At 43.8% G+C, this 14,140-nt stretch overlaps 1 protein-coding gene across 4 annotated transcripts in view; it reads left to right on the plus strand.

Annotated features, from left to right (window-relative positions):
- The window catches only part of LOC115010538 (neural cell adhesion molecule L1.1-like), a 41,530-nt gene that overhangs the window by 5,369 nt on the left and 22,021 nt on the right, over positions 1-14,140 (plus strand). For 2 of the 4 annotated variants that reach the window (XM_029435152.1, XM_029435154.1), the window contains exons 2-3: positions 9,541-9,971; positions 11,221-11,235. In XM_029435152.1, coding sequence (XP_029291012.1) covers positions 9,833-9,971; positions 11,221-11,235 — 154 coding nt within the window. In that variant the 5' untranslated portion in view covers positions 9,541-9,832. The remainder of the gene's footprint in view (positions 1-9,540; positions 9,972-11,220; positions 11,236-14,140) is intronic. The other 2 variants (XM_029435155.1, XM_029435156.1) reach the window with 1 other exon arrangement.

Consider the following 14,140-nt stretch of genomic DNA (forward strand, 5'->3'; position numbering starts at 1 on the left):
AGGGACGGAGTGGGGGATGGGAGAAAAGAAGGAGGGGCAGCGTGGGGGATGGGGGAGAGAAATATCGCTGTGTGCTGCTGGAGTCAGGGGGTTACCATGGTGATGGGGGAAAGACGGAAAGGGATGGTAGAGAGAGACTGGCTCCACACACACACTTACACACACTTGCACACAATGCAAATTGACATTTTCACCGACTGATTGAATAATATGATAAGCATCAAATCTCCTTTTAATTTAAACCTTCCTTCCTGTTCTCTCAGGGTGTGGTGAGGGGGGTGAGGGGGGTGAGGGGGGGGGGGGAGAATGGGAGATAAAGAGAGAGGCTCTCAGTAGAAATAAAGAAATGCGATCTCCCACCTGGGAGTGGTGTAACTTAGAGCTGTGGCTTCTTGGATGAAGAGCACAGAGATGTGAGAGCAGACGTTGATTTGAAGTTCCAGCAGAACCTTTAAATGTTATTTCAACGTCTTCGTACATCTCGATCATAGTTTGCTTATTTCTATTAAGTGAATTCAACCTTGTTATGTTTTTCCTCCATATTTGCTTTTGTTTTCTCCTTGCAGCACACATGTTTGGTGAAATAGGTGAAGATGTTCCAGTGATTTGCTTGTGTTTTGTGTATTTATGTGGTATATTGTGTATTCTTAAGTTGCACTGCTTTGTGCTTTAAGGGCCTCTGTGTCTTTGCTCTCATGCCAGCAGCAATCCATCTCAGAAATATCTATAACTCCAAAGCGTTTGTGTAAAAACGATCACCTGCAGATCTAAACTTTTCCCGGCCGATCCTCTGGAGCTGGAGCGCCGCCGCCGCCGGGCTCGACCTCGCACCGTGATCAAGAGGATTTGAGGTTATTATGTGAAGAGCACAAATCAAAGTGCAGGGTAACTTCTTCTACCTGGCAGCAGGGATTAGTTGTGATGTGAGTGGCTCTCAGTGGATTTGCAGCAGCTGTGAAGAAAGAGGGTTGAGAGCCAGACGAGCCTCTGGGTGGTGGTGGGCGTGCGTGGGTGGATGTGGTGGGCTCAGGAGAGGCTGTGTAGGCGGCTGGAAGATGTATGATGACGGTGCCAGTGGTGAAAACACTTCAGTGGAACTCTTCTACATAATGTCGTCTAATTTTCTATTTATGCTGGTTATCGCTTCAGGCTTCACTAAGTTTGACCGAAGAGCAAGAACACGTAATGAAGTTATTTTCATTCCCTGTATGTGGATTTAGAAATGCTCATTGGAAGCTGCTATATCTTCTTTTATTAACAATGGATCAGATGATGGTTCACCTGCAAAGAACGATCACCTGACTGCAGTTCCCTTCAGCTGTATGAGCTCATTGTTTTCTTTTTATGGCCGAAAGTTCACTGTCGTCACTGTTGTCTGCAGCAGACGGTCCGCTGCTCAGCACACAGCGTCAGACGGACGCCGTTAGAGACGAGCTGGTGAACATAGCGGAACATTTTGCAGCTAAAGACTCAGATATTTCCCTCAGGAGTTGGTGGACACTTAACGGAGCTACAAGAGAGAGAGAACATGTGATGGTTGAAACCTCCAGTGCTGAACAATAAAGCCAACAAGGAGCCAAAAGAAGATGTTTCCTGAAACCTAACCAAGCTGTTCAGCATAAACCTAAACGATAGCGTCTCCTAATAAAACACATTTGAGCACTTCTGTTTCCTTCTCATTTGGAAGCTTTCTAACGATTCTTTTGATAATGTATTCTCCGTATACAACAGTTGATTTTAACCTGAATAAACAGATCATATGTATCTTTACTCTGTAGATTTCTAATTAAAAACCTGATTTACTTTTTGTGCAAAAAGACATATTCTGCATCTTTGTTTAAGCTCATGATAGAAACTGTAACAGATGTGCAGATAACGATCACTCTGAGTCTGAGGCCTTGTCTTGATTAGCCTGCTCTTACAAAAGCAGAGACGCAGATGCAACAAAGAGAAGAAACAAAGAGTCGGTCTTGTTAACGGATCTTGCTGGTCAGCAGTGTTTTAATGGTGTTGGTTAACTGAGCCCGTCACACACGTGATATACGATCATGTCCTGTATTGATTGACATTACAGTAAAGCGAACACACACTTCTCTCCGCAGCAGGGCCGAGGCGAGTTAATCGCTAATAACGTTGATGATTTCATGTTTTAATCCTGTATTAATATCATTAGATTAGATTAATCCATTACTGTCTACTAAAAGGATTACATCACTTTAAACCAAGATCCTTCTCTAATATGTTGATGTGTTACTGCTTTTGTTACTATAACTCATTAATAGTTACATTAGTTCTCTCTCCGCCCTCTCCTCTGTGTTTATGTTGTGTGAAGCCAGTGATAGATGTCTGGCAGTGGGTCTTGTATATACCGCCCTGAGCGCTCTGGTACACTGTGGCCTTTCACAGCTGGTGCCACTCGCCCCTCAGCTAAATCTAATAGACCTCAGCCGGGCCAGGAAGCCACCCAGCGCGGGAGCTGCTGTTTATCCAGGAACATACCGTCACTAATGACTGATTAATGCGCTCCTATGCAGTCGCTTCGTTTGTCGTGTGGTGAGAGGCAAATCAGAAACAAACACATGCTACTGGCTTTGTGTGTGTGTGTGTGTGTGTGTGTGTGTGTGTGTGTGTGTGTGTGTGTGTGTGTGTGTGGTTGGAGGAGGGGGGTAATCCAGAGGTGGCTAAACAATGTCACGCCTATAAGAGCTGATTTGAATGTGAAAGGCGTCAGGATGTGCCGTGGGACCAGCGGCTAAAAAGTCCCCCACATCCTGTCTGACAGGCAGAAAGACAGAAACGACACAATGATATAATTCAACACTGTGACAGGTAGACACACACACACACACACACACACACACACACACACACACACACACGTCTCTGCACTACGGACGTAACTACAGAAAATATATCAGTAACTCTTGATAATCCCTCGGTGTCAGTTTTGAAGCACGAATGTTTAACGTTTCCGGTTCCAGCTTCTCAGTTGTGAAGATGTTCTTCTTCGCTTGTCGTGTGGTCGTAAATGAAATATCTTCGCGTTTTGGACAGTTGAAGACGTCACCGTGCGCTTTAGGGAAATTGCGATTGATTATTCAAGAGAATAATCGGCAGTTTAACCGATAATGAGAATAATCGTTAGTTGCAGCTGTATATTAGACACACACACACACACACACACACACACACACAAACACACACACTCCGACAGTTGGATGATATTTATGGAACATTTGAATTTAATTTAATTCTTGCCCCCCATTTCTCCGTCTTTTTCTTCATCTGTGTTTTATTATTCCAAGCAAATTGTTGTTGAGTTCAAACCGATTTCAAGTGTTTTATACGAATACATTCACTCAAAACCACAAATTGTTCACCTCATGATGGCGTCAGAATAAAACTCAGAGGATCAGCAAAGTCAGCAGAATCTTCCTCTGGGGATCATGAATATCTGAACAGAGTTTCACCCCAATCCATCCAATAGATACGTCTCAGACCAAAGTGGTGCACCAATGGACATGTCCTTCCCTAGAGCCGTGCCGCAAGCTGCCAGCGATCATAACCATTGCCAGAACATTATTTGGGCAGATCAACAGTGTCGCAATTAATTGGGGTTGGATGCTCTTCTCTGTATTTCTTTTATGGTCGAAGCTGATAAGACGGGACTTTTCATGTTCAAGCTTCGCCTCGAGCAGTTTCACAGACACGCCGCTTGTGTGTTAGCGCCAGAGAAAGAAACTGCACTCACAAGCAGAATGGTAGAAAAGTTAATAATGACGGAGGAACAGACACAAACCGAAAGAAAACAAAGAGGACGAAGGCGACTGCGGGCGGTTTGAAGGCCTGTCAGTTGATGCGCTTTGTTCCAGGGTCAGAAACCTGCTCGTGTTTATTGAGCTATTCATCTACCGTCTTCCACAGGGGACTCAGTCTAGTTAGACACGGACACAAAGGCAGCTTAACACAGACACGTGACTGTGTGTGTGAGTGTGTGTGTGTGTGGAGGTGATGGCGACATGATGATGACATCAGAGGCATGACTCTGTCAGTGTCATAAAGCAGGAAAAGTGTCAGTTACCAGAAACACACTTGTCTCGAGACTGAATGCCGTGAACTGAAGAGTTTGAAATCTCATATTTGGTCGATGATACATTCGGCTGCAGTGAGCGTCCAAAGGGAAGGAAGAGAAAGACGTAAAGAAGTGAACTTCACGTGTCTCCGTCCCAACAAACTGTTCATTGGTTATAAAAAAGAGTCTCTTTCAGGAAGGTCAGAAATCAGTTCTTGTTTCTCAGTTTCAATGTTTCTGTTTTTAATTCACTAAAGAGGCTTTACCCTGTGGTCTTTGTAGACATGCTGTATGGTGATATAAGTCGTTATAGATGATAGAATTACCTTTATCGGGAGAGAAGATTTTGGCCTTATCGCCCAACCCTAATTTATCAGGCAGAGGAAGTCTAAAGAAGACGCTGTCGAGTTGCATTATGGGAAATGTAAGATCCAGTGACAAACAGCACGACCCTGATCGGGGGAAACATACTGCAGAGAGATGTTGAGTTCAGAGAAATAAACCCACACCAACCCCGTCTCGTAGAAATTTCACTTATAAACACATTTGTTTGCCAATTTGACCCTTTTGTGGTCATAAAGAGGTGTTCAGGGTCGATGGTGGACAACAACAGTGCGAAGGTTAAGGAAAAGTCCTGGTTTTGGTTTAAAGCAATACAGTAAAAGTGTCCAGAGCTTTTACTGATATTCCTCCAATCGTAACCAAGCGCTTCAGTGTCTGAACGTAACCATAGAAACATTAAACGTGTGATTCAATTGTGGGACAACAAATACAATATGTCAGTGAACAGTTTGCAGATACGTTGTGTATGGAAAACATTTCATTAGGTCGACATCAACACAATCCAGACAAGGTTACTCTGTTATGTATTAATATATAAGGATTGCACACACACACAAAAATGCACACGCACGCACACGCACACACGCACACGCACACATGCACCACACATGTTTAACTCAGTGGTGCTTTATTAAAATGACATTTGTATTACATATTCATGAGGCCTGATGTGAAGGACATCAGCAGTGTGATCTACAGACTGACACACACACATATCTCACATTTACTACTCCACACACACACACACACACACACACACACACAAACACACGCACACACACACACGATGAAATCACCTATAGGTTGGTCACCCTGCTCTTTGCTCCAGGCTGTAGTGTGTGTGTGTGTGTGTGTGTGTGTGTGTGTGTGTGTGTGTGTGTGTGTGTGTGTGTGTAGAGTAGTAAATGTGAGGTATGTAATGAATAATGAATTTAGGTGAATTTAGGTCACACAGCCAACTGGGAGGGACAAACAGGGAATAGCTCTTTCTTTCCTCGTCTTCGTGTGTGTGTGTGTGTGTGTGTGTGTGTGTGTGTGTGTGTGTGTGTGTGTGCGCGAGTGTGTGTGTGTGCACCGATGGGGAAGTATCCCCTCCGTCCTTCTTGCCTTTGCTTAATCTCTCCATCCACACTTCCCAATTCTTTCCTCTAGATCGGAATCTATCAATGAATTAATTTTTCGCTCTGTCGCGCACTATCCGTCCACCTGCCCCCCCCCCTCCCTCCCTCTGTGATCCCCACCCCCCTGATTCCCCTCCCCACTTCAGGCCTCCCAATAGACTGTCCCACCTGCACCCTCTTTGCCTCCCCCCCTCCCCTCAGGCCTCCCCGTGGACTGGCTGGTCCACCTGCCCGCCCCCTAAAGCCCCTCAGGTTCTGTGGGACGGCTCAGGACTGTGGAGGGGGGGGGTCGAGTGATAGAGAGTACATTGGTACAGTATGTTTAGTGTTAAACGGTACAGAACGGAGATATGAGTGCCCGCAGGCTGTGACCTCTCTAATGAGTCCAAACAACTCTCCCCCACTAGTGTTTCTGGGAGGTATCATCGTTGTTCGGAAAGACAACCGCACCGCTACCACTCGCAACAAACTTAACAACTCATTCAGACCATCAGGGGAGAAGCCAGAAATATATTAAAATATATTATATTGTAATTAATTCCCAAAGCTGCTCTGAGTAATCGCAGTGGACGGCTTTTGTGCCAACAGCACAGGTTCTCTCCCCCGCTGCACCCGAACACTAAGCTTTATGCAAATGAGCGTCCGACGTCATCTGCAGACTTTTGGAGCTAGTGCTGCTAAATACTTTCAACGGAAAAGAGTTGGCAACGCCGCACCACGGCTGTGTGGGATAAATGGAGTCTTCACTTTCCCGAGAGATCGTTCCCGATGGCGAGAAATGCTTAGTGAAAGCGAGGCTTGTAGTCTAAACGCAGATAGTGTCATTGTTCTACAGCCGTTACGTTGTGCAATCAACATTTACTTCATGATGATCAGTTGATGCAACTTTAATGACGATAGTAGTCCGAAAACATGAACATGTGACACTGCTCTAGAAACTCTGAGTCCAAAACCTAAAATAATACATTTCTACATTTAAAAAAAGCTGATTTACATTTGAGAAGCTGGAACCAGAGAAGAACTTTAATAATTTATCCATTGTTGCTAATTAACTTTCTGCTGATCGACTCATTGAATCATCTCTACAATTATTATGGTTGTGTAGACATACAGCGTTTCAGTCTTCACATGGGACCCCAAACAAGGAGGAAATGTTCCAACAGAACATGTGGGATAAACATGCAGTGTTGTTAAATATCGAACCCCCCCACTAAGGATGTGGAAGATGCTCCAAACAGCACAAACTGGATTTGAACTTTCCTCCTGCTCATCTCTCGTCTGCAAACCCTAAATGGACTCTCCTCCTCTCTAATGGCTCCTTGTCTGATTGAATTGAAGAGGCCGTAACGTGCGATGGACGCTGAAGAGTGAACAGTGTGTGTGTTAGACGTCATTGTGCTCAGTGAAATGAGAGGACTCTGTCAGCAGAGGTCAAGTGTCTTTGAGCTGCAGCCTCAGACACACTCTACGTCTGACTCTGTGTCATCATGCGTCTTCAGATTAAGACTTAATTCATTAATGAGCCGCGGCCCTCCCCCTCCCCTTAACTCAGCGCCACAGTAGGAGGCCCATGAATATTTAAATTAAAGGAAATCCACATGAATTAGAAGCAGAGTCGGTGTGGAAACTGTCACCGCAGTGAGAGGCGGGTATTATTACTGGAGCTGGAGCATGCTGGGACATTTTCATCAGACATCATTTATTTTGTCTCACGTCTGTTACACTTTCTGTCTGCTCTCATTACATGTGGGGAGCCCCTACCACTGGTCGTTATCTTACCCTTATTAATGCCCCACACACACACACACACACACTCACACACACTCACTCTTTACGTCCCACTGCTCTGCTTGGATCATTTATTTTGTAAATAAGCCTGGCAGGTAACAGCGGGGGCAGACGTGTGTGACAGTGTGTGTGTCAGTGTGTGTGTGTGTGTGTGTTTAAGTGACCATGAAGCTGTGTGTGTGTGTGTGTGTGTGTGTGTGTGTGTGTGTGTGTCTGTGTGTGTGTGTGTCTGTGTCTGCCTCTGTGTGTGTGTCTGTGTGTGTGTGTGTGTGTGTGTCTGTGTGAGTCAAAAGTCATAATTGACAACAACAGCAGATTAGATGGGTGAAGATCTGACAATAGGAGCTGGAACAGGGGACGTGTGTGTGTGTTGTGTGTGTGTGTGTGTGTGTGTGTGTGTGTGTGTGTGTGTGTGTGTGTGTGTGTGTGTGTGTGTGTGTGTGTGTGTGTGTGTGTGTGTGTGTGTGTGTGTGTGTGTGTGTGTGCGTGTGTGAGTGTGTGTGAGAGAGAGTGAGAGAGATGTGTGCTTGGGACAGGTTGCGTAATTATTAGATGTAGGAGGGGGTCTACATTAGCCAGCTGTCACTTCTTTCCCCTCACCCTGTGTGTGTGTGTGTGTGTGTGTGTGTGTGTGTGTGTGTGTGTGACTCTGCTACATTCAGAGATTGATCAGTTATGACACCTCCTGTAACCTCCTCTGCTCTTGCTATCTGTTCTTGTTTAAGCCTCCAGTGAATCCTGCTGTGTCAGTGAACTCTTTTCATAAGCTTCAGGAGTTATACATCTTCTCGCTGCACGTTCTAGTTATTAACACTTGGTTAATGTTCGAGAAAGAGACAAAAGACTTGAAGCAGGAGATGTTTACTTCATTAATGTTTAATGATCTTTCCATAACTTTAAACTATTTAACTTCTGAAAACAGAATGAACTCATTCTGCTTCTTATGAACATAAAGCTTGAACTCATAAGCAATAAGATAATTACAGCCGATATATTATAGATTTATCTTGTGGTCACAATGTTGTTCTGCTTTAACCAAACAAAGTAAACATGTCGTGCTTCAAGTGACTTATTCACTATTTACCCAAGACCACATCTCTTCTCACCTTAATGAAAGTAAAGTCACTTTGGTTGTTGCCTAAACATGCTGGAGGAAGTGTTGCATAATCCACGCATCATGTTTCCCTGCTCGAGTGTGATTTATAAATAACCCTAATTTCTCGGGGAAATTCGAGGTGTTTAGAAAACTCCATCGAGAGGAGAGAAACACAGTTTCGGTGTCTTTGCTTGTTTTTCTTTAGATGTCCTTGAATTCCTTCCAGTCTTGTTTTGTTTCATGAAAGTATTCCCATACATGGAGCTGCGGCCTGATTTCAGGGCTTTCGTGGTGCCACTCAGTTATTTTTAGAACGACTGCGAGTTTTTAAAAGTGCAGAGCGGATTTTAAAAAGGATTTCACTTTAAGCTTTACGATCAACCCGCGGAGGAGCGTGTGATCCCTCACTTCAAGTTAAAACAAGAAAATGACCAAACTTGGAGCAGAGGGGCTTCGGCCTGCATGGCGAGGCGGCGATATGAAGGAACAAAGGGGGAAAGCCTGATCCATCTGTGTCTGCTTTCACCCCCCCACACACACACCCCCGACACTCCTGCTGTCACGGGTCAGTGTTCAGTCAGCAGCCAGGGACAAAAGAGAAGATGTTTAGATGAATGGAAATGCAGTCGATGTGGCAGAAACACACACACACACACAATCTCTCTTTGTAATGTCATTAGTGCAGAAGATGTTTCCTGCTGCTTTGATCGGATCTTCTGTCTTTATCACGATGACCTCATGCCTTCGTCTTTGACTCACACACACACACACACACGCACGCACACACACACACACACACACACACACACACTATTGTCTGAAATTAGAGAAATATTTGGATTCCACAGTTTTTTAAATATTAAAATGAGTTTGTACACACCACACACACTCGCACGCTCTGGGAGTTCATTGTGAATTTTTAATTTGTAGGTCAACATTAAGTCAAATTTCCCCCCTTGGAGTAAATTAATATTTGTCTTGTTCTGGGATGATTTATGTTTGATGAAATTAATGATGTTTTTTCTTTCTTCCCTCTGTGTGCCCCCCCCTCTTCCCTCCTTTGTTCTCGGGGTCAATCCTCCGTCTCCTCCTCGTCCTCCTTCTTCTTCTTCTCTCCACAGTCGGCAGCGGGAGATTGTGGACCTGAGAGGCAGATCGTCTTATTCAGAGCCTCACTTAGGACTGTGAAAGCAACACACACACACACACACACACACACACACACACACACACACACACACACACACCAACTTAAAACAGTTGTTTACTCTTCTCCACTCTCCAGAGGGTCTTGGAGGTCCCTGAAGTGTGTGTGTCTGGTTGGGTGCATACGGTGGGAGTGTGTGTGTGTTTTCTTTTATGTGTTGATGAGTGTGTGGGTGTCTTGCGTCACTTTTCATGGGACATTGAGAGATGTGTGTGTCACAGCGTCGGTGGACGGGCTATAGGGGGCTGTGCTGCCCCGCCCTCCCCCTGATCCTCCTCCTCCCTCTGTCCTTCCTCTCCTCCATGCCTCCGCTCGCTCAGGGAGCCATCGTCATCCCCGATGACTGTGAGTACACCGTCAATAAACAACAAACAATAATCATTCTGTGTTTGAGTTTCAAATCTTTCTTTTAACAACATCCTCAATGTTATACAGGTTTGTGTTAGGGTCCACAGTTTTAATGATTTAATGAAGAGGTAAAAAGGTTTAAAAAATGTAACGAATACATCAGGACAGTTTTCTGACATGTTATGTTTAAATATGAAAATGAGGCATTTAATGCTCATTTTAGGTGAATTTAGGAGAAATCTACAGACACGAAAGTTATTTAAAGAAAAACACCTAAATGTGTATTTTGGATGTTTTCTTTCCACTTGTCTGTAAGAAAACATGTTATGGAAGCAAAATAGCCCAAAGTCTCAGAACTGTCCAGTTCATGAGAAAACGCTTTTTGTGTCTCGCTTTGTTTCTGAGAAATACATCGTGCAGCTGAGTGCAGTTTGAAAGTACTGCCTGCTTTTAAAAGTATGCAAAGATTTAATTTCATTTACGAGATATTCACTTTCAAGCATCAGCGAGTAAATGATCATTTCGCCCTGAAAGTACTTTGTGTTTCTTCTTCTTGAATGTCCTTTTCTTGTCTTCATTTGTCTGTTTGCTCTGGTCTTTGTTTAAAACAGTCTGCGGATAGATCGTACAAAGAAAAGGAGAGAAATCATTTGAACACATTCACATAAGCACAAACACAAATACACTTAAGCACACAATCAGGTTTAGAATGGCCTCTGGCCCCGGAGGTTGAGTTCAAAGGTCAGCAGGATCAGCCGTGAGGGTCCCAGAGGAGGAGAGGAGGAGTCGGGTTTAGCTCGACCTTCAGCCAGTGACCTTCTCCTCTGGGTGTGGCAGAGAGAGGGAGAGAGTAGATGAGAAGAAGAGAGGGAGAGGATGTAAATGAGAGACTGTGAGAGCTGAGCAGAAAGAGATGGATGAAGGAGGACAGGGAAGGTGAAGAAGTGAGCAGAATATAGAGGAGGAAGATGGAGGGATGGAAGGATGCAGAAGGAGACTCAGAGGGGAAAGATGTAAATTGATCCGGGAAGCCATTGTGTCTGAGTCAGAACACCGAGAGGAAGACAAATCCTTGAGACGAGTCATTAAAATGTCAACGTTGTTTATAATCAAGTAAATGAATAAATCTGCCGTCAACATCTTCAGCTCATATCTGCGTGCATGAGTCTGCAACATTTGAAACGTCTGCCCTTGTCTAAGTGTTTCCTCTCTGCTCTGCTTTCCTTGCTTTCGTGTGGACAAACAGATAAAGTGCATAACAGTAAGTGACTCTCCTTGTTGTGACAGTGAAGGAGTGTGTGATGTCAGCGACACAAATGTAGATGATGGAGGCCGTCAGTCTAATGTGTCTTCTTGCTGCGGCCGTATCGATGACTGTTTGTCCTCCATCATCCGTCCCTGCAGCACATGTAGCCACACGGAGAAGACTTCTCTTGATTTTATTTGTCAGATGAGCAACATTTGAAGAAAATGTGTAAAAGTTTAGACACTCGCTGCAGAATGTAGAAAGAAAGAACATGCAAGATAAAAGTCACTGCAGTCAAACAGTCGTAGTGATATTTCTCCAACATCTCTACTTAATCTTAACTCAGCTTGGCTCTGATGCATTACCTTTTCTATGAACATTTAATGAGGGTTTCATTAATGATTCATGCAACCAAAATAGATGCATGTAATCCGTGGGGAAAATTTCAATTAAAGGAATAGTTTTGGGAAATATCCTTATTTGCTTTCTTGCAGAGACTTAGTTGAGAAGATTGATACTCCTGTTATATCTGTTCCCTAAATATGAAGCTACAGCCAGAAGCTGCTTAGCTTAGCTTAGCTTAGCATAAAGTGTGGAAACAGTGGGTACAGCCTGCCTGACAAATCCACTTACTGTACCGTTACCTCTAAAAAATAAAACAAACAATGTTTAATCCAAACAAAATCTGAACAGTAGAAAGTTCTGGTTTTGCAGATTCAGATAGTCACAGTACTGCAGTCTATAGTCACAATACTGCAGTCTATAGTCACAGTACTGCAGTCTATAGTCACAGTACTGTAGTCTATAGTCACAGTGCTGCAGTCTATAGTCACAGTACTGCAGTCTATGGTCACAGTACTGCAGTATATAGTCACAGTACTGTAGTCTATAGTCACAGTACTGCAGTCTATAGTCACAGTACTGCAGTCTATAGTCACAGTACTGCAGTCTATGATCACAGTACTGCAGTCTATAGTCACAGTACTGCAGTCTATAGTCACAGTACTGCAGTCTATAGTCACAGTACTGCAGTCTATGATCACAGTACTGTAGTCTATAGTCACAGTGCTGCAGTCTATAGTCACAGTACTGCAGTCTATGATCACAGTACTGCAGTCTATAGTCACAGTACTGCAGTCTATAGTCACAGTACTGCAGTCTATAGTCACAGTACTGTAGTCTATAGTCACAGTGCTGCAGTCTATAGTCACAGTACTGCAGTCTATGGTCACAGTACTGCAGTATATGATCACAGTACTGCAGTATATGATCACAGTACTGCAGTCTAGTCACAGTACTGCAGTCTATAGTCACAGTACTGCAGTCTATAGTCACAGTACTGCAGTCTATGGTCACAGTACTGCAGTCTATAGTCACAGTACTGCAGTCTATGGTCACAGTACTGCAGTATATGATCACAGTACTGCAGTCTATAGTCACAGTACTGTAGTCTATAGTCACAGTACTGCAGTCTATAGTCACAGTACTGCAGTCTATAGTCACAGTATTGTAGTCTATAGTCACAGTACTGCAGTCTATAGTCACAGTACTGCAGTCTATAGTCACAGTACTGCAATATATGATCACAGTACTGCAGTATATGATCACAGTACTGTAGTCTATAGTCACAGTACTGCCTATAGTCACAGTACTGCAGTCTATAGTCACAGAACTGCAGTCTATAGTCACAGTACTGTAGTCTATAGTCACAGTACTGTAGTATATAGTCACAGTACTGTAGTCTATAGTCACAGTACTGTAGTCTATAGTCACAGTACTGCCTATAGTCACAGTACTGCAGTCTATAGTCACAGTACTGCAGTCTATAGTCACAGTACTGCAGTATATGATCACAGTACTGCAGTATATGGTCACAGTACTGCAGTCTATAGTCACAGTACTGCAGTCTATGATCACAGTACTGCAGTATATGGTCACAGTACTGCAGTCTATGATCACAGTACTGCAGTCTATAGTCACAGTACTGCAGTCTATAGTCACAGTACTGCAGTATATGATTACAGTACTGCAGTATATGGTCACAGTACTGCAGTCTATGATCACAGTACTGCAGTCTATAGTCACAGTACTGCAGTATATGATCACAGTACTGCAGTCTATAGTCACAGTACTGCAGTCTATAGTCACAGTACTGCAGTATATGATCACAGTACTGCAGTCTATAGTCACAGTACTGCAGTCTATAGTCACAGTACTGCAGTATATGATCACAGTACTGCAGTCTATAGTCACAGTACTGCAGTCTATAGTCACAGTACTGCAGTCTATAGTCACAGTACTGCAGTCTATGATCACAGTACTGCAGTCTATAGTCACAGTACTGCAGTCTATAGTTACAGTACTGCAGTCTATAGTCACAGTACTGCAGTCTATGATCACAGTACTGCAGTCTATAGTCACAGTACTGCAGTCTATAGTCACAGTACTGCAGTCTATGATCACAGTACTGCAGTCTATAGTCACAGTACTGCAGTATATGATCACAGTACTGCAGTCTATGATCACAGTACTGCAGTCTATGATCACAGTACTGCAGTCTATAGTCACAGTACTGCAGTCTATAGTCACAGTACTGCAGTCTATAGTCACAGTACTGCAGTCTATAGTCACAGTACTGCAGTCTATAGTCACAGTACTGCAGTCTATGATCACAGTACTGCAGTCTATAGTCACAGTACTGCAGTATATGATCACAGTACTGCAGTCTATGTACTGCAGTCTATAGTCACAGTACTGCAGTCTATGATCACAGTACTGCAGTCTATAGTCACAGTACTGCAGTCTATGATCACAGTACTGCAGTCTATGATCACAGTACTGCAGTCTATGATCACAGTACTGCAGTCTATGATCACAGTACTGCAGTCTATGATCACAGTACTGCAGTCTATGATCTGCA

The sequence above is a fragment of the Cottoperca gobio genome, chromosome 7 (genome assembly GCF_900634415.1).
Source record: "Cottoperca gobio chromosome 7, fCotGob3.1, whole genome shotgun sequence".
NCBI lineage: Eukaryota > Metazoa > Chordata > Actinopteri > Perciformes > Bovichtidae > Cottoperca > Cottoperca gobio.